A 19,434-nucleotide genomic window follows, 5' to 3' on the forward strand; every position below is an offset into this window, starting at 1 on the left:
AAAAAAAAAAAAAAACATACTACAAAGATAAAATAACCAAAACAACATGTTACTGGCATAAAAACAAACATAGATCAATGGGACAGGGAACCCATAAATAATTAATGTTCATACATCCACCTAAATTTTCACACAGTTGTTGAGAACATACACTGGAAAAAGCACATTTCCTTCACTAAATGGTGCTCACCAGATTGAATATATATGCAGAAAATAAAAATATTTCCCTTCCTCTCATTGTGCCCAAAAATCAACTCTAAGTGGGTCAAAGACCCAAATGTAAACCTGAAACTGAACAACTGTCAAATGAAAATGGGGAAAACACTTCAAGGCAGTAGAGTAGACAGAGTTTTTTTAGATAGGGTCTCAAAGACCTTGGTAACAAAAGTGAAAACAGACAAATGGGATTATATTAAACTAAGAAACTTCTGCACAGAACACAATAAGAGATAATTTCAGAATAGAAGATAATATTTGCAGTCAATTCACCTAATGAAAGACTAAATCCAGAATGTATAACGAACTAGGAAAGATTTAAACCTGCATTCACTACCAAATAATTCTAAAACTGAACTCAAGCTCTGCACAGAAACTTCACAAAATAACACTGACACGTGGCCAAAGAGTATGTAAAATATTCGTTCTCAATAATCAGGGAACTGCAACCCAAATTACAAAAGGATATCATCATACCAAAGTTAAAATGGCTATCATAAAAAATACAAAAAATAGAAATGCTAGTAAAGATGCAGAAAATGGAAACTCATATATTGTAGTGGTTATGTAAAACAGTAGAGCCATATGAAAAATAGTATAGAAATTCCTTAAAGCTAAAAGCAGAACCACCATATAATCCAGTAATTTTGCTACTTGATATACATCCAAGAGAGAAATTCATTACACTGAAGAGATATTTATACTTCCTGTGGATATCAGCACTATTCACAATAGTTAAAATATGGAATCAACCTGATCATGCATCAATAGGAGGAATAAATGTATGCCATATACAGGAGCCTAATAACCCTAATCCATGTAAATATTATGGGCCATAACATGTGATAAGGCAAATAGTATCAGCAGGTACAAAAAAGGAGATTGGGGAACTGTGGGGGGGGGAAGGAAAGGGAAAGGGAATAAAAAAAAAAAGCTGTAATATGTACATGTAACCACTCCCCAAGATGATTGTAAACTGCAGGAATTATAAATATGTACTAATAAAATGAGAAAAAATATATATCATATATATATAGTGTATGCATGATTGTGTGTATATAAGGGAATATTTTTCAGTCCTAAAAAATGAGATCCTATCTTTTGAAGCAAAATGGATGGAACTGGAGGTCAATATACTGAATGAAATAAGCCAGGCAGAGAAAAACTACTTGCATAAACTACAAAATGTATCTCATAAGAATGGAGTGGAATAGCAGTCACTATACTGGAAAGGGTAGTGTAAAGGTGGATGGAAAGTCCCATTAAATAAAGGGCACAGGTGGAGAGGAAGAATTATTTCTGGCTCTCTGTAGCACAGTACACTATGGTAACTGTTGTTTAAAACAATGACATTCCAAAGTGAGTACGAGTATAAAAGTCACATGTAAAAAGGTTTAATGGTTGGAGATATACAAAGACACTCTTACTTGATTATTAAACATCGTTTACATGTTTTAAATTACTGTAATGTACTCCAAAAGGATGTAAAAATATTGTCAGAAATGTTTTAAAAATTACTATATTGCAGGTAATGCTTGCAATATGATACATCCATTCTAAACCATTTTGAAAATTCTTATACAATTATGTGTGTAAGTATTATATGACCTAGCAATTATGCACTTCAGCATTTATTCCAAAGAAACAAGAATGTAATGCTAATGCAGGAATATGTGCAGAAACAATCATAGCCATTTTATTTGCAAGGTCAAAGAGTAAAACTTAACCCAGATGTCCTTCAACAGGTAAACTGTTAAGGCAAATATGCTAAAGCCATAACATAGAATACTACTCAGCAATAAAAACAAACTGCTGATACAGCCAACACTTTGGATAAATCCCTAGGGAAATAATCTGAGTGACAGAAAGTCTGATCCCTAAATTCATGCTGTAAGATTCAACTTATGTAAGATTTTTCAAATGCGATAAAAATTTGAAATAGCGGTAAATTAGCCCTTTCCAGAGCTTAGGAACTAGAGGGTGGGGTGGGAGTGGGGGATGAAGTGGGTGTGCTATAAAAGGGAAAGTACAGAAGAACTGTTTTGTTAGAGTCCTTCAGCATCTTGATTGTAATGATAGGTACACAAACCCAAATAGACTAAAATAATTTTATAGAAGCTAAAGCACACACATAATGAGTAAGTTTAAATGGAGAAAATCTAGATACGATCAAAGATTTCTATCATTTTATGTTAGCTTTCCATCACTGTAAGAAAATACTTGAAATAATTAACTTAGAAAAGTTTTTTTGCCCACAATGTTGGTTCCAGTCCATGGTTGGTTGGCTATGTTGTTTTGAGCCTGTGGCCAGGCAGCGTATCACTGCAGCAGCTCACGGTAGAGAAAAACTAGATGCAAACAAGAATGAGGAGGGTGCAGGGCCCAAGACCATCTGCGAAAGGACAGCTGCAGTCACCTGAAGATTTTTCACAAGGCCCTACTCACTTCATTTCCACATCCTCCCGACAGTGCCATCCTGAGACTCACACATTTAATACATGGCCCTGAGCAGGACATTTAAGATCCAAACTATAGCACAATACCAACATCTTATAAAGATATCATACTATAATTTTGAAATTATGTATAATTAGTGGTACAATACAAAGAGCCAAGTAACTGGCTCATGCATATATGGCGGATTGAGTTTGAACAATGATGCAAAGGTAAGAAAAAGGAATAGTGTCTTCATTTGGGTTGCCACGACAAATTATCATAGCCTGAGTAGCTCAGTCAAGTATTTCTCGTAGTGCTGGAGGCAAATCCAACAGGGTTCTAGTGAGGGCCGCCTTGTTAGTCTGAAGATGGCAATTTTCTTGTACCTTCACATGAGAGAGAGTAAAGAGGGGAAAAAGCAATTTCATTTCTTTTTGAGCCCCAGCCTCAAGTCCTGATTACCACCCAAAGACCTCATCTTAAGGGTGGTAGTACCATTATACAAATGGGGGATCCTCAATCAGTCTTGAGCAAATATTCCTTTCAAAACGAAAGCATGGTACAATTGGATAACTACATGCAAAATAAATAGTAAAATTCATACTATAAACAAAGAATTATAGACATAAAGCTTACAACTATAAAGAGGTTAAAATCTCAATGAAGTATGAGTTCCATATTTAATTACTAAGTAATTATATATGCAGTAATGAGACCTAATCACATTATCTAATCTTAATTTTCTTCTCTACTTTAAAAACATATCTGACAAGGGTTTAAAATTTGAATTAAAGGGATTTTTATGAAATGACAATCCTTGAAAGATAGGTATAATGGTTTTAAAAATTCTTCCTCCTACCAAGTGGATCAATGGTAATGTACAGAGATGTTCATAATGTACAGAGATGTTCATAAGCTATCTTTAAAAAGAGAATACATTCTCTCCTGTCAGTGAAAAAAACATTAATCTTAAATCAAGGGTGAAAATATTGTCAATGTCTGAGACACATTTATTGTTTTGTTTTGTTTTGTTTTGTTTTGCTTTGTTCTGAGACAGTGTCTCTCTATATAGTTCAGGCTGGCTGTGAACTTACTATGCACACCAAACTGTCCTGGAAATCATGGCTATTGTCCTGCCTCAGCCTCTTAAGTGCTGGGATTACAGGTGTGTAATCACCCAGTGATGTATTTATTTCTTTGAAGAAGGTGAACTTCTATCTAAAATTTCTCTCCTGAGACATTAAAATTTTCTCCAATTAGTAAAACCCAGATAGTTTCAAGATACTGTAATCTTCAAAAATTTAGCAATTTAGATAACTGTCAGTAGTCTGTATGTTTTATAAGAGGATGCTTATTTGTTTACAAATAATGCAACGTTTGCTTTCAAAATGCATATTTTGTAGCATGTGTATCACTGGGGCTGAAATGAAATAAATTGATCCCATTCCACTCTGATAAAAATGATCATTATCTGAATATTGAACATAATCTTTCATGGACTATCTTAAATGGATTATATGGCTTTTATAGGGAATGTGTTTTCCAAGCAGCTCAAGCTGGTATCTCTCCTAGACAGACTACAAAATCAACTTCTCAATTCCTAGCTTGGCTTGTGTCTAAATTCATTTTTCTTCTTACGTACTATAAATCGTCTGATCCATATTGAAATCCATATGATGTTTTTAAACTGGTATCTTCATTAATGGCAATATATAAGTATAAATTCATGAGTAACATTGCAACAGCCTAGAATCTAAGATCACTTGTTATGGAGTTCAGTGCTCTAAATAACCATCGCCTTTTGGTGATTGGCAGGATTGAATATACATTTTAAAATAACATAGAAAATCTAGACCAAACAGATGTAATCATTATTCTCAAAGCTTAAGTAGTTTAATATTATCATACTGTGACAGCATAAACTATTCTCAGGAATAGAAGGATTCAAGTGTAGGATTTAAAATTCAGTAGAGTCGGTGGGTCTTCACTTATGCAGCACAGCCTGCTACTTTCTCTTTAAAAAAACAAGCAAGTTAAAACCCTAATTAACATGTCCACTAAAACCCCAGCCCTTGCTTCTGCCATGTTTCGGGTGTTTGTGGAGGTTGATGTCTTCTGAAGTCATAGGTTTTACTAAAGGAGGATTAGAAGGAGAAAAGTAGCAAAGTACTAATTAAATTTGAAACCCATAAATTCCTGAACTGATAAATACACAGGACAATATGGTAATTTGAAATGCCAACTCCTTTTCACTGAACTTCTAAAATTTTTAATAATGCTTTAATCTTTCACCTTTATATAAATCTGAAGGTCCACGTTTAACAAAGGTCTGGAAAGAGCCCAAGTGCAAACTAAGGTATTGCATTCTTATGCTTAAAAAGTGCAAGGCGCACAGCCAGATACCAGGTCAAGTTTCCACAGCTTTGCTGCGCCAGTGGCAATGTGGAGAAACCCCCATGAATCTTCTCTTGGTGATATACAATTAATTTTATATTCTGTACTTGTCCTCTATGTTTTTATGCTGTTTCTGTTTATATTTAATTTTTGAGGTCACTGTTGGTTTGAGGTAAAATGCTCAAGCTTAATATTAAAATATTATTAGGTGATATTATAGTAACAAGTTGTAATAAGCAAATTCAGGGTCACCTTTTCCCACAAGTTAAGAAATTTAACTGTTGAAAACTGTCAAAAGAAACAATCTACAACTTCCTAACTCTTTTGAATACAAGATATTCAGTGGGTTTACTGAACAATATTTTAAAGAGTGAAACATTTCTACAATCCTTGTGTATTTTCACAGTGATCCTTTGTCTTATTACCTTAGAAGGATTTTCAGATCTCAGCACAGTTGCTTGTTGTTTACTTGATTTGCACTAAAACAGGAAAAAAAACCTTTCTAATAATTTTCAGAATAGCTATTCTTCCAGACGGGAGTCTACGGATCCTAAACACTTCTAAATCAGATGAGGGAAAGTATGTTTGCCAAGGGGAAAACATCTTTGGTTCTGCTGAAATTGTAGCTTCTGTGTCTGTGAAAGGTAAGAAAATGTAGCTAAATGTCTTGCAAGCATAATTTCATGGGCTTTCAAAGGAAAATACATCAGACACGCACATATATATGTTTGCACATATGTGTATGCATGCTCTTGTTTCTAAAATGCACTGAAATACAGAACAAACACTAAAATTATACTTTTTTATCATTTAAGGAGCCAAACAGGAAGGAACTGATTATTAATGGAAATCTGGATATTTTTCTTTGAGTAATTTTTTGAGAGGACCAAGAAAGTTTTTCAAAGTTTTATTCAGCGTCTCAAAGTGTGGGAGAATGCTCATAGTATGCAATTATTTTTCTTCCACCTAGGCTGGAGATGTTGCTCCATGGAGAGCACTTGTATAGCTTGCTGGGACCTTAGGTTGTTGGATTCCCAATAATGCAAGAAAAAGTATTTTTTGATCTAGCAAAAATAATTTTAGCATCAGTCAACAGTATTCCTTTGTTGTCAATTCAACTGGAGATTTCAAGAAGAAAGGAGCAGTAGAAAGAGGAAATCAATGAGTGGTGAAGGTGTATTCACCAGATGAATTGTTAACCAGAGCTGTTCACTGATGTTTGCTTCAGTAAGACTTTTATTGCCTTTATTGTAATCTAAAAAATATCACTGCTTATATGTTCGTTCCTTTTCTAGTTGTAAATGAACTCGGTTTCAAGCTAAGAATATTCCTTTGAAACTACACGTTGCTTAGTATTAAAAAAATTTTATATCTTAGGTGGAGAAATTTCTCTAAATAACAAAGGAATGTTTTCTACAATTGAACTATATCCTAATGTTTTAATTGTGCATGTATTACACAGTAAAATATATTTTGTCCATAAAAATATGAATATTTTACTTTGGAAAGGGAGAACACATGTGGAAACGGATGCTAGTGATGATTTGTGACATTGTGTTGTACTTAATGCTAAACACCCATACCCATAAAAATATGAACATGTTAAATTTTCTCTGTCCTTGTAAACAAAAATGTAATTATAATAGACAACAATCTGAAAGCTTAGAAGAGAGTCAACTATCAAGGGAGGGAAATAACATAATTTAAAAGATGTCTTCATTTATAGCGTATTATTGGAATCCACCCCAGTCTTCCATTCCTTCTCTTACTCCTGCTGCATGCTAAACTTTTTTCAAACAAGTTAATCCTGAAGCCATTAGAATCCTGAGTTTTTTATTTTAAAAATTTAAAACAAAACTGACAAAACAACAATGAAGACAAAATCAAAACACAAAAACATCAAAAATGATGCACGACCTCAAGACAAAATGATAGAAATTCAGAGTGGTTGCTCTATTACATGCCGTTGTCCTCAGTGAAGTTGCTCAGTCCATTAGATGTAAGAATGTAATAGTCAATGCTTCAAATTTTCTTTCTTCTTGATCGATTTCACGTGCTTGAATTTGGTAATTAGAATGACTGATCTGAAAACAATATGCAGTATAAGAACCACTGTTGGGGGCTGGGGATTTAGCTCAGTAGCAAAGCGTCTGCCTGGCAAGCGCAAGGTCGTGAGTTCGGTTCCCGGTACCGGAGAAAAACCAAAAAAAAAAAAAACAAAAAAAAAGAACCACTGTTGAACTATCATTTTGTGTGGTGAAGCTCTGCATCATTTCCAATTTTTTTAAAACTATTTTTATTTATTTATTTTTAACTTGTTAGAATCCTGATTTTTAATGAAAACAAATAACATTTTCTGTCAGTCAGGTGTTAAATAGATATGTGTTTAGTTGGAACTCAGAACATTTCAATTCCAACAAAGTTTACACTGCAGTATGATGTCACTGAGTATTTGGCCTGTACAAGGCTAACATTTACAATGGCATTCTTGTCCTGGAATTGTCTTTTCTTCTGAGGAATAACCCTGTACATTAAAAGATCTGACAGGTGCTTAGGAGAGGTACTTTATCAGGCTATAATTTTGCAAATAGAAGAGATTATATAGGACAGTTAAGGTAATTTTTAATCACTGTATCAATCTGCCTATGGTATCTACAGCGAGGAATCTAATTAGTAAAAAGGTAAAAAGAGAATCATGTCTTCATCACCTATTTTATTCCAAACCCAACATACTGCAGTCATTTAACCACTCGCTAAACCTTTAGATGAACAACTGTGTTAGCATTTATAGGTTCAGAGTTGCTGAAACTCCAGTAAAAAAAAATTTTAATTCAGCTGAATCACTATGTAAATGATTTTTTTCTCAAGAAGCATTTCAATTTTAATATTTTTATCTTTTTTATATAGCTCAGTTAAGCCAATTACAATCTTTCAGAAGTGATACTTTCTGATCACCCAGAAGGTACCTCTTCTAATGCTTGTCTACTCAGACAGAATTTTAGGTGTGCAAAGCTGGTTCAAGTTGGTGTTGCAGTAGGGTTATATTCTCATCCCCATGAGAAGGTAATCAGAAGGGAGGTGTCTTCCCCGGCCTTTTTGCCTCTTGCATCTCTTAAGGAAGTGAACACTTTGTGTTCTTCCCTTTGTTCTATGCAATGTTTTCATTATAAAAATGTTTTATTTATTTGATGATTCTTAAAGAATGTAAGGAAGGCACCAGCTGCTCTTTTCTTCATGCTCTTCCCCTAGAATGCTGAATGCAGTTTCTTCAAAGGGAGAGGAACCCTAAAATCCTTAGTCCTCCACAAAAGCATAGTAACAATGTAACAGAGTAACATTGTATAGATTCCTTTTTTTCCTCTATTATTTAAAATGACACTGAAAAAAAATAAAATGACACTGTTAGCATGTTAACTATTCTATCATTAATATACTTTTTGCTTTCATAGAACCTACAAGGATAGAACTTACTCCAAAGAGAACAGAGTTAACGGTGGGAGAAAGCGTTGTCCTTAATTGCAAAGCAATTCACGATGCTAGTTTGGACGTCAATTTCTACTGGACATTGAAAGGACAGCCTATTGATTTTGAGAAAGACGGTGGACATTTTGAAAGCATGCGGGCTGTAAGTTTACTCACTTTTACTTCCTGAGTAATAATTTTAGAAATGTTGATGCAACTGTAAAGTCTTTTTATCTACAAAACAGTAGAAAAATATTAGTATGATTAAAACATTTATTTTTTCCATTACTTTATGTCAAACTAAAAAGTAATTACTTTAAACTCCCAGTAAGAAATCTGGGGTGTTACTGACAACACTATTATATGATTCTGGTTTGTTTGCCAGTTTAGTTTAATATACTGTCAGTATTTAGACATTACATCTCATTGGTTATGTTTTATATAAAGTGGTCAGGATATTGTTTAAACTGTGGTTAGCAGTAATCACGGTACAGTATCAGTGAAATAAGTTGGTCTGTTCTACTCCTCCAGCAGTAGTAATTTTTGGAGGTTGTTTAATTTCTCACAAACTGTAGAGATTAACTCTGCACCCCATCATCATAAATGCATGTTGGACTTAAATGAACATTCACATTCAGACCTATTTCTTTATCTGCCAAATCTTTTCTTTTTAATCTTTTTATATGACTTACCTATGTGGCAATCACCCAAATGCAGGGAGAAGCCCTGTGAAGCAGGCCACCCGAGAACCATCACAGGGTCTCACCCTAGCATAGCTGAGAGAGGCCCCTCCCCCAGTGTAATTAGCAGCACGGTGACAGGACAAGAGAAAGACAGCAGTGCCGGTGGCAGACAAAGACAGATCTGGGCTGGACTCATCCTTTGACATTAGCTGAAGAATTGGATACAAATATGGTTTTTTCTAAAAATCCAATGTAAAATACTGTCACTTACTTATAAATATCCATTTGTTCTGTCCTCAACATTTTGGGAAGAATCGGAAAACCACAGCTATAGTGAGCTCAAACATTTAAAGCCACTTTGGAATGGATTTTACTTTAAAGAGTGTGTGGCACACACTCAAAAACCTGGACCCAAATTGATTAATTCTCTGGGTCAAGTCTCGCCTTGCTGCCTAATCAGACACATACGCAAAAGTCAGTCATTTGCTTTGACTGGGTCCTACTCATACACAGATGTAAAGTGCGAAATTTGAACCAGACCATTTCTAAGATCTCTTCTAGCCTTAGAAATTGATGAATTCATATTAGTAAAAGAGTACAGAAGAGCTCTCTTTATCGCATTTGCCGGTGTAACCAAAATTAAACAGTTCTATCCAAATTATTCCTTTCATCCTGGTTTTTTGCAGTTAACTGGAGAAACTTTTATGAATAAGGAACAGTCACCAACTGCATTGTTCACTGTCTCATTAATAAATTAATTTCAATTATCAGTGGGTAAATTATATGTAAAACATTTACGTCATGTTAAACTCTTTTCCCTCTAGTTTGTGGTTTTCCTCTCTTCTTTTAACATGCGTTGATAATTTCTACAAAATTTACAGTGCGAATGACATAAAACAGAACCAGTAAAATACGACATGAAAATACGCCATCAACCACATATCCTCTTAGGGTTATGTATCAACACTCATTTTGAGTGATTAGACACAGAGTAAACACATCTGTAGCATGATCCTCCTTCATAGAAGGAGTTCCTTTGCTTTAAAATTATCAAGGGAGAAATTTTTGCCTCCTGAAATAAAGCCACTTCAAGTGATATCACTCGTTTTTCTAAATAAATATCTGTAATGTTTTTCACAAACACCTGCTCTATCCCCCTTTGCATATATGTTTTTCAAAAGTGAAAAATTGACCCCTTACTCTATGCAAATCCATATTGGTACAAGGCATATTAAAACTAAGCTTTGGATTTACAATATTTAGCTTTAAGACAAGTATTACCACTTCCAGCATATTTAGAATAATTTATAGACATGTATGTACCTAAAATATTTGGTAGGTTCATAGCTATAAAGTGTGAAAGACATTCTCTATCACCTGTCTCTCAATTACTTCAAATCCTGGATGGGTCTCAGCCAGCTTCAGTGGCATGCACTGGAGAGACATCATTACATGAAAAAGAACAGGCGAAGGGAAGAAAAAATCCTCCGATTCCCCTCCTGCCCTTCTTCCGGTGAAAAGTCTTCTGGGAATTATTTTAAGAGGAGGAATAAAATTGTTCTTTATAAGGGAAATTTGGCAGGTCCACTAGGCTTGTGAATACCTTCATTTGGGGGATCGAGGGGGAGATTCCGGAAGTCAGAGGGGCAGGACAGGTCTCAGAAAAAGCCATTTAGGAAAATCTAAGGCCTGCTCTGTGCTCCAAAGGTGATCAACTAAAGGGATCTGGAGATGTCGCCTAAGGAGCCCAGGGTAGTACAGAGGAGCAAGATAGCCGCAGGGACCCGGGAACTTAAGCAGGAGTAGGTATGCCTTGACAGGAGCTATCTTCAGGCCAGTGCTGACTATCCTATGGCACGCATGCCTCAGCCAGCTGTTTGTGAGCACTGGGAGCTCTGCAAGATTCGCCATCCCTGCTCTGGGCGAACTGCCCAGAGACGGAACCTTGCAGTGGGTGGTTTGACGGTGGTGCCTCGGAGCGAAGCGGGGATACTTTAAACCATTTCCCCTCCATAGGGTGAAAGGAGCCAACCTGGCCTCAGGAGTGGAGAGAGGAAGGAGGAGGGGAAAGCGGGCTGAAATTGAACGCTGCACAGATAAAGAACTGTGACGCAACGGTGTTCATTAATTTTCAGCTAGTCGTGTTGATGTCTTTTACACACGTGTGTCGGTCAGTGGGTAAAACCAGTCAAACGAGCCTTTATGCAACATCTCTCTGCAGTGTACGTGCTCATGTTTTTTAAAAAACTTATGGCTTTTGGACTGTATTTCAAGAGTGCAGATAAACATGTAATCATATCACATTTATAAAATAGCATTGCTTTGAAATTTAACTCCAAACATCCGTAATGAAATGCTTCTATTTCTCTTGCCCTCTTTCCGGAGGCCTTGTTGTGCAAAGCCAACAATTTGACTGATTTGGAGTGGATCCATTGCCAAAGACACCACCCCAGGGCCAAGCAATCAGTTCGTAAACATTTGATCCAATTCTCCACAGTCCCTTTTTTTGGCAAATGATATGAATAAAGTGAATGCGGCAAATTAGAGAGGCTATGCTTAAGATTTTTCAGTTCTAACAGCTAAGTGCTGCGAGTGATCCAGAATAAAGCTACAGCCTTCCACTGCTAAGACAGAAGAGCTTAAGGGAAGAAAGCAGGAGTACTGGAGATCTGTTACCGCAGAGTCCTGCATGCAGGCAGCTGGCAGAATGCTTGGCTCTTTGAAGTAAACCTGGATAGGCAGGATTTTGCCTGGTGTCCGGCGGCAACTGCATTTCAAGCAACATGAGCAGGTCGAGCAAAGACAGAAGAGTTTAGCGCATGACTCAGGAACAGCGAGGAATCAGTGGTCTGGGCAGCGCAGCAGAGGTACCTAGTAGACAATAAGTCAATATTTGTTGAATAAATTTAAGGGAAAGCAGCAATGCCTTCAGAGTGAAAGACACTGATTTCCGAGCTGCACAATTGGGATTGTACTTTGAATGTAGAGAGTGTCATACAGTTCGGATTTGGTATTTAGAGAAATGATCCTGGCACCTCTGTGGAGCAGGTATGAAACAGTGTTTAGATTTTACATCCAGTCTAGACTGGTTACCTGTGGTTAACTAGAGGTTACAGCACAGAGACAGGCATTATAAGCTTTGGCTCAGAGTAACCATCTTGTTACCAAAGGAAAGCATTTACAGTATTTTTGACCCAATTATTTCTGTCGGTCGAAGCTCTGCGGGAATCTCCGCTCCTCTCGGGAGACTGAATAGAGCCTCAGCTCTCACACGGCCCTCACGCCACAGTCTTAATGGAGGACCTAGGTGGCCAGTGTGTCCCAGAAACTTGAATTATCCTAATTATCCATTTGGGATCTAAGCAAGCATTGATCCTTATAATGCATAATGAGCTGCTGCACTGTTACTAGGGCAGCCTGCAATTTGTGGGAGTTTTGACAGAGAAGAAAGGTCACACGTGTGTCATAAAAATGATCTGCTCAGTCATTCTTTTCCATTGGAAACTTTGCACTATGAACTTGCAAAATCACGACTAAATGGACAAGCAAGGCCAAACGCTGCGTCAGTACTACTTGCCTGGTTCCGTACACTCACCCATTCTTTCAGGACAGCAGGAATAAGAAACACAATTTTAACAAGCTGGATTTGGGCTCCACTTTTTAACAAAGAAACTGAAAAATAAGACTTTTCCAGGCTACACACACGAATTTTAAACAGGGGTAAAAAAAAAAAAAAAATTAAATGGAGTGTAACTGTAAACTGCATTACGTTGACTTTTCTTCATAAAGTTTGTCTTCTCCATATCCACTGACTGTCTAGTAACTGTTCAGCTATTGTCAGTATAAACTATGGGAAAAAATGAAAGGAAGCTTTGGTCCTGCTCTTCAACAAGCATGAAATTTGTACAGGACATTAAGCAATCTTAGAAAACTATGAGCATAAAAATTCTTATTTTCAGGGAGTCAAATATTGTTGGAGACCAAAAGAAACTAATATGATATTTTGCCAGTGAGAAAAACAAGACAAAGAATTAATTAAACACCTACTATGTGCCACTCATGGAACACACATCTGCACATACACACACACACACACATGCATTGATTCCTCACAGCACATATGTAAAGTAGTGTCATTTGGGGAGAATATCCTACCTGGCCAAGACAGTAGAAGTAGAATTAAATAGGCAAAGCAGGCAGAGAAAGGTAATCTAAAGTGAGAAAAGATATTGTGTCTCAAAATTACAAGAGATTTTGTAGAATATTAAACATATCTTAGGCTGACACATGAATTCTCCTTCAGAATTAGTATCTGCAATAATCCTTTCAGTGATGAGGAATACATGTACCTGAAAGAATCCTTTCCATTATCCATTAGATCAGAATGCCAGCAACTGGAAAGTAGAAATAATTTTAATACCTTGTTTTCCAAGTACAGGAATCATAAAGAAAGATGTCTGATTTATAGCCATGGTTTTTGTGAATTATTAGATAGATAAAATGAGACAGGACATAAGATTCCTAATACTCTGGGAATTTTAAAATTAGCTGAAAATCTCCAGCCCATGTGACTTTTCCTATTATAGATGCTTCTGCTTCTAATTTATCTTCTTGGGAATTAGCTTCTACCGCCTGAAAGAGAGAAAGAAAGTTCCAGAAGACAATACAGTCAGTGTTCAGTTGGCCCCCTGCTCTTTCTTGATAGATAAGTGTTAGTAGGACAAGCCCGTGAAGTCACTGGACACTGCCGGGGTTTACTGAGGCACAGAGCTCTGAGGGCCTCGTGAATATCACCTCCACACCTTCCTCATCATCGTAGCATGCTGCAGTCCCGGAGCCGCTGCTGTCGGGAATAGGCTCAGCACGGCGCACATTCCCTTGGGCTCATTCTGATAACTGGCGGTGTTCAGGCATTCGGTCTGAGCACCCGCACTCCGACTCCCGAGCTCTCACTGTCTGAGGAGAGGGAGACTCTTCGTCAGCGCGCCTCCTGTCCGCAGGCTCTACATCTAGCTGAGACTCCTGGCAAGCACAGTCCACCAGCTTTCTGTCCTCCGCTGCACTCCCTTGACCGCCACATACAGATTCACACCACGTTCCTATCTTCTGCCAAACTTAACCAGTCATTTTTTTATCTGAATAGAATAAAAATATGCCATAACCACAAATCAAAGCTTGTACGCCAACGTGGAGAGACATTACCTCCAGAATCCTTAGAATTTTCAGGCCACAGCAGAAAATTCTACCATATCTATATTTGATTCTTGTGGTCATGTGCCCACATAGGTGATCCTGTAACATTTTATTCATTAATAAAATAGGCCTGCTGGGTTCTAAAAGTAGGGGCTAATAGGTTATTTTAATGTATTTATTGCTTTGCCCCAAGTATATTCACAAAATAGCCATTCTGAAAATACTGTGGGATGCAAAAGTAAAAAAAAATACTACAAATTGTTCTTGCATCTTAGCCAACTATATTATTTCAGTTGTTTTGTTAATTTAGAGGCTCAATTTTTGACAGCTATTTTACTTTTATAATGTCTCCCTAGCATTGCATGTGATGTGCATAGTCACCAGGATGCCTGCAATGGTTTTTTTGGTACTGAGCTGCAAGTCCTTTTGTTGCTGTTATTTAATTTTTGAGGAGAGGGAAAAATAAAGCTTTTGACAGAGAGAGACGATTTTAGTTCTGGACTGTGCTGAGAAAAATGAGATCAATAGCCTAGGTTCTGTGATCTCTGAGGGAAATAAAAGTTGCATTCTTTTGAGATATAGCTAGAACATTCCAAGTTATTGGGTTAGGGAAACAAGGGAATGAGGAATAGAAACACCCATTTACCTTTATAGAACTTTCTCTGCTAGAAAGTAAAATCCAGATATTCAATATGCTTCTAGCTTGCTAATTCCAGAAATTAAGACTTACTTACCTGCATCTAGGACTCCATATGTTTTTTTCCCTTGGAAGCTTTGTTTTCCTCCAAATTTATTTTTATGTTCCATGCATATGTGAACTCTGGCTAGATTAACGTAGTCCTGAATTTTCCTTGGGTTGATCGTTTTTCAATGAGCAAATTAATTTATCTTGCATAAAGTGCTTATACATTTAGGAATGTGACCATTAGTAACCCCAGCAGGTTGTTGCACTTATTACCGTTGCTGGTTACTAAACCAAATTTTCACCTAAGTCACTATTAAAGAGTACAATGTAATTGTATATTAAATAGTAACCAATGACTCTTGACTCTACAACTATGGCCCCCTCCCAACTTGACAAAGAATTATTTTTATTCAGTAGCAAAACTTTATAAATTCTTTATGTTCCACAAACATAATTTGATGAATCTGTATATGACTGAATAAATGCATAATATGAAATTCACTCTTCATAGCATGAAATGATCACTATCACTTTCTACTTTTATCAAATATTCAAGTCTGGTTACTAAGATGAGCACCTGAATTGCCTTCAAGGTCTACAATCTTCTTTCCTACTTCAAGTTTGCACTTAATCAGGTTTTACTTTTATTTCTTAGGAAACTGCTGTTTATACCTTTATAACTTTAGTAACTTCCTCTCTCCCCCTTCCACTAGTCTTACCCTGAGCCTGCTCAAGTGAACCGATTAGAAAGGAAAACTGATGTGTCAATTTTAAATGCAGACCATCTAAGCCAGTAGAGAGATGCTGTGGTGTGTTGTCCAGATCTCCCCTTCAGCACTCCTTCCCCAAATGCTGCGAGCACTATGGGCTGACAGTCCCCAGCGAAGTCCCCTTTGGAAATTCCTCTCAGCCTAAGAGGGACCACGTCATGCTCCATCCCCAACCTGTGCCCATGTATAGGCCTACGAGTGCACAGAGGTATTATAAAGGCCAGGACTCTTGCCTCAAAGCAAGCAAACTTGGGTCGTCTCAGCTCCAAAGTTCCCTATGGAATTGGTTGAGACCCTTGTGGCTGCTCCACAGTTAAATATTACCTCTGCCCAATTCTCTCCTCTTTATTTCTTCACAAGTGTTGATCCCAGTGATGCTCCCAGTGGATTCTCCCTCAGAGTCTTGTTTTCTGAAACCCAACATAAGACAACCAAAATGGCAAATGTCATCACTGACACAACTCTAAAAACAGGCGTAAGTACTGCAAAAATAGCTCTCATCTATTGGGTAACTACAGAAAACCCGGCAAAGTGTTAGACCTTTCAAATGTTATTTCACGTACTTAGCGTAAATAGCCTATGATGTAGAGATTTTTTGACAGACTAAAGTGAAATTCAGAAAGATGACCAGCTTTCCTAAAAGCAAACAACTGTTTAGAAGAGTTATTCAGACTAGGACTGACCACAAACATAGCACCTTTTGTAAAACCTACAGCATCTCTAAAACAATTTGGCAAACAGAGGTTTGAATTTTTACTTTCTCAGACTACGTAACACTAAATTACATCATCCTATAAATAATATAGGCAAATATCCTCATCCATTTGTAAGCCAATTACTTTCATTTGTAATAGGATTTTCAAATTTGTAAGCCAATCACTTTCATTTGTAACAGGATTTTCAAATATTTATCAGCAGTCACTCGCTCCTGTAAGTTTCTGCTATGACTTTATGCTGACATTTAGATTCTGAGTTTTGTTTTGAAATATTTATACAGGATATAATCAGAACCGTTTCTGGTCACATTGTCAGACTTATGTTTCTAAGAGAGCCCTACAAGTCAGATTGTAAAAAGTTTAATTATTTTACAATACATTTGAAATTTGTGTTATTGATTAAGATTATTAAGAGAAAGCTTTTAGACAAATAAATTTAAGGGAGTTCGCATAGGCAAAGAATTGTTCGCACACTGGGCAGGACTCAGAACCAGAGAGGCTCAGAGGGCCCTGGCCAGCAGTGTGAGCAGCGAGACACTTGTAGGCATAGGAGTGCAGAAATCTGTGTGCGCGTGTGTGACGGGTAAAGCTGCCTGGGACTGACCGAAACTGGGCTATGGACGTGGAGGATACGCTCGGACTTCCGGTTTCTTTAAACGCTGTTATGTTGCAATTCAATTCCTATGCAGTCAAAATACAGAGTCAGCCTGAGGCGAAGTTTAATTTGACCCACGCTGAAATGGATGAGTAGAATTTTACATCTCTTCTTCTCTCATACATCATTTATTTGATTGCCACAACTGTGAGTCACGTGGTGTACAGATATAGAAACTGAGTCCCGGGAAGAGGGCTGGAGGGCTCAGAACCACAGGCCTGAGCAACACAGGACTATGTAAGACACAGCCAGCGCAATCCCGTAGGAGTCATTGGGTTTATGACCTCATTTCCATGAATGATACTCCAGTTCTGGTTTGCTGTTTCAAGATAGGAAAGAATTAAGCATAGCTCTAACTTTTCAGTGTAGCTTTCTTAAAAGCAAAGACATAAACAGAATGGATTTCTGCTCTGAAGTCCCACCTCTTCAGCTATCCAAATAAGCCTATTTTTATGTTACTTGATCATTATTAAAACATTAAAATTTTATGGTCAGTAAGATAAAATTGCCAGGTTTTTAAAGTCTTCCCATAACCCTTACTGAAAGTGGACTGGAAAAACAGCTTAAATTATTCTACAACACTTGCTGGATCAGATGTTCTGTGGGTGTGTTTGCCCACCAACTAAAGCTAACTTTCCAGGCTGCTGTAATTGTTTCATTTCATAGTATGTGAACCCGTTTTTATCAACTTCCCTTTTCAGTCTTTAAAGATTCTCTCAGACTGGATCTGAGATGTAATATGTTACTTTGTGTTCAAAGCTAAAGTTGAGATGAAGAATTTAGAGTATAAGATTTTAACTCTTCCAAAGAAAATATTATCTACATCTGAGATATTCAAAATCATACCTTATTTCTGGGGATTTACAGCACTGTTGGTGTTTCATGTGAATTTACTGACAGCCAAAATCCAGTTTTCAAGTCAGTTAGCTGGAAAAGTCTCAGATCCATCCACTCCCCTCAACCTCATATTCAATGATTATTAAATTCTGTCAACTCTATCTTGAATCTGTTGCTTCCTCTTCCCCATTCCTAGGGTGAGCATCCAATTCTCAGCACTAATTTCTAATGCTTTCCATTTACCACCCTTTAGACTGCAATCACAATTGTTATGATCTTTTCAACAAGCCGGCTTTACCATACTACATTTTTCATCTCAAATAGTTACACAGAATCATGCATATGGAGCACATACCATCCTTGATCTAACTCTGACAACCTATTTCCATTCTATCATCTACCATTTTCCTTCAAGTGTTACTTATGTTCTTTTTATGACAAAATAATTTTTCATAGGTTGTCTTGGTTACTTTTTTCTCGCTGCTGGGACAAAATACCTGATGCCCAAAATTAAGGAAGGAAAGGTTTATTTTGCTTACAGTTCATGGAAGTTTCAGTCCATACTTGGCAGATTAGAAGGCAGAGTGGCACATGGCAAAGAGCTACAGCTCATGGCGGCAGCACACAGCTAAGCTGCAAGCACACACCAGGGTGGAATGGGGGAGCTAGAAGTTAGGAGCATTGTTTCCCCTGAACTCCACACAGTACCTGGTACACGTTAAAGCCTGAATGCACATACTTGCTCAGTGGAGATGGATGAGTATGAACTAAAATATCACCATGTAACGTAGGTCACCAAAACAAGCATTGACTACAATAGTGAAATATTTTTAAAAAATTGTTTAACAGAGGAAAGTTGTTAGCTTCTTTTCTAATTGAGGATGTCAGTGATTAAGTTTTATTCATTTTACTTCAGATTCTAATCTAGATATTTTGATAGTGTACTAAAAGTACATGTTTTATTTGTAAATAATAATCAAAAGCATTCTTAAAAGAGAAAAATAAAGTTGATTCTATTCATAATGTTGAAAAAATAGTGATATGTTTTTTATACTTTGTTAGTCTGAAAAGAATGCCCTATGTATGAAGGAAATATAATTTTACCTACAAAGTGATAAAATGTGCAATATAACAAAAGCATTAATTCCAGAAGTTTTACTTTGTTGGAAATATGCACATAAGAAGACTTTTTTCATTTTAGTTTTTGAAAGCCTTGAAAAATAAAACTGCCCATATTATTTAATACCACATAAGCTAGCCGGGTGTGGTGGTGCACACCTGTAATCCCAGCACTTGGGAGGCTGAGGCAGGAGGATCACTGCAAGTTCGAGACCAGCCTAGGCTACAAAGTGAGCTTAAGGCCAGCCTGAACTACAGAGGGAGACCC

General features: G+C 37.0%; 1 protein-coding gene and 1 long non-coding RNA gene across 2 annotated transcripts in view; one reads left to right on the forward strand and one right to left on the reverse strand.

Annotated features, from left to right (window-relative positions):
• Positions 1-19,434, forward strand: part of Cntn5 (contactin 5) — a 1,017,390-nt gene that overhangs the window by 870,447 nt on the left and 127,509 nt on the right. Inside the window, exons 15-16 of the mRNA XM_005377960.1 lie at positions 5,563-5,690; positions 8,496-8,671. Of these exons, the coding sequence (XP_005378017.1) occupies positions 5,563-5,690; positions 8,496-8,671 (304 nt within the window). The remainder of the gene's footprint in view (positions 1-5,562; positions 5,691-8,495; positions 8,672-19,434) is intronic.
• The window catches only part of LOC102006226, a 41,284-nt gene continuing 33,185 nt past the window's right edge, over positions 11,336-19,434 (reverse strand). Inside the window, exons 2-3 of the long non-coding RNA XR_259969.1 lie at positions 16,164-16,249; positions 11,336-12,062 (exon numbers count right to left, since the gene is read on the reverse strand). This is a non-coding gene — a long non-coding RNA (uncharacterized LOC102006226). The remainder of the gene's footprint in view (positions 12,063-16,163; positions 16,250-19,434) is intronic.

This window comes from Chinchilla lanigera, unplaced genomic scaffold (assembly GCF_000276665.1).
Source record: "Chinchilla lanigera isolate Chin_1 unplaced genomic scaffold, ChiLan1.0 scaffold00011, whole genome shotgun sequence".
NCBI lineage: Eukaryota > Metazoa > Chordata > Mammalia > Rodentia > Chinchillidae > Chinchilla > Chinchilla lanigera.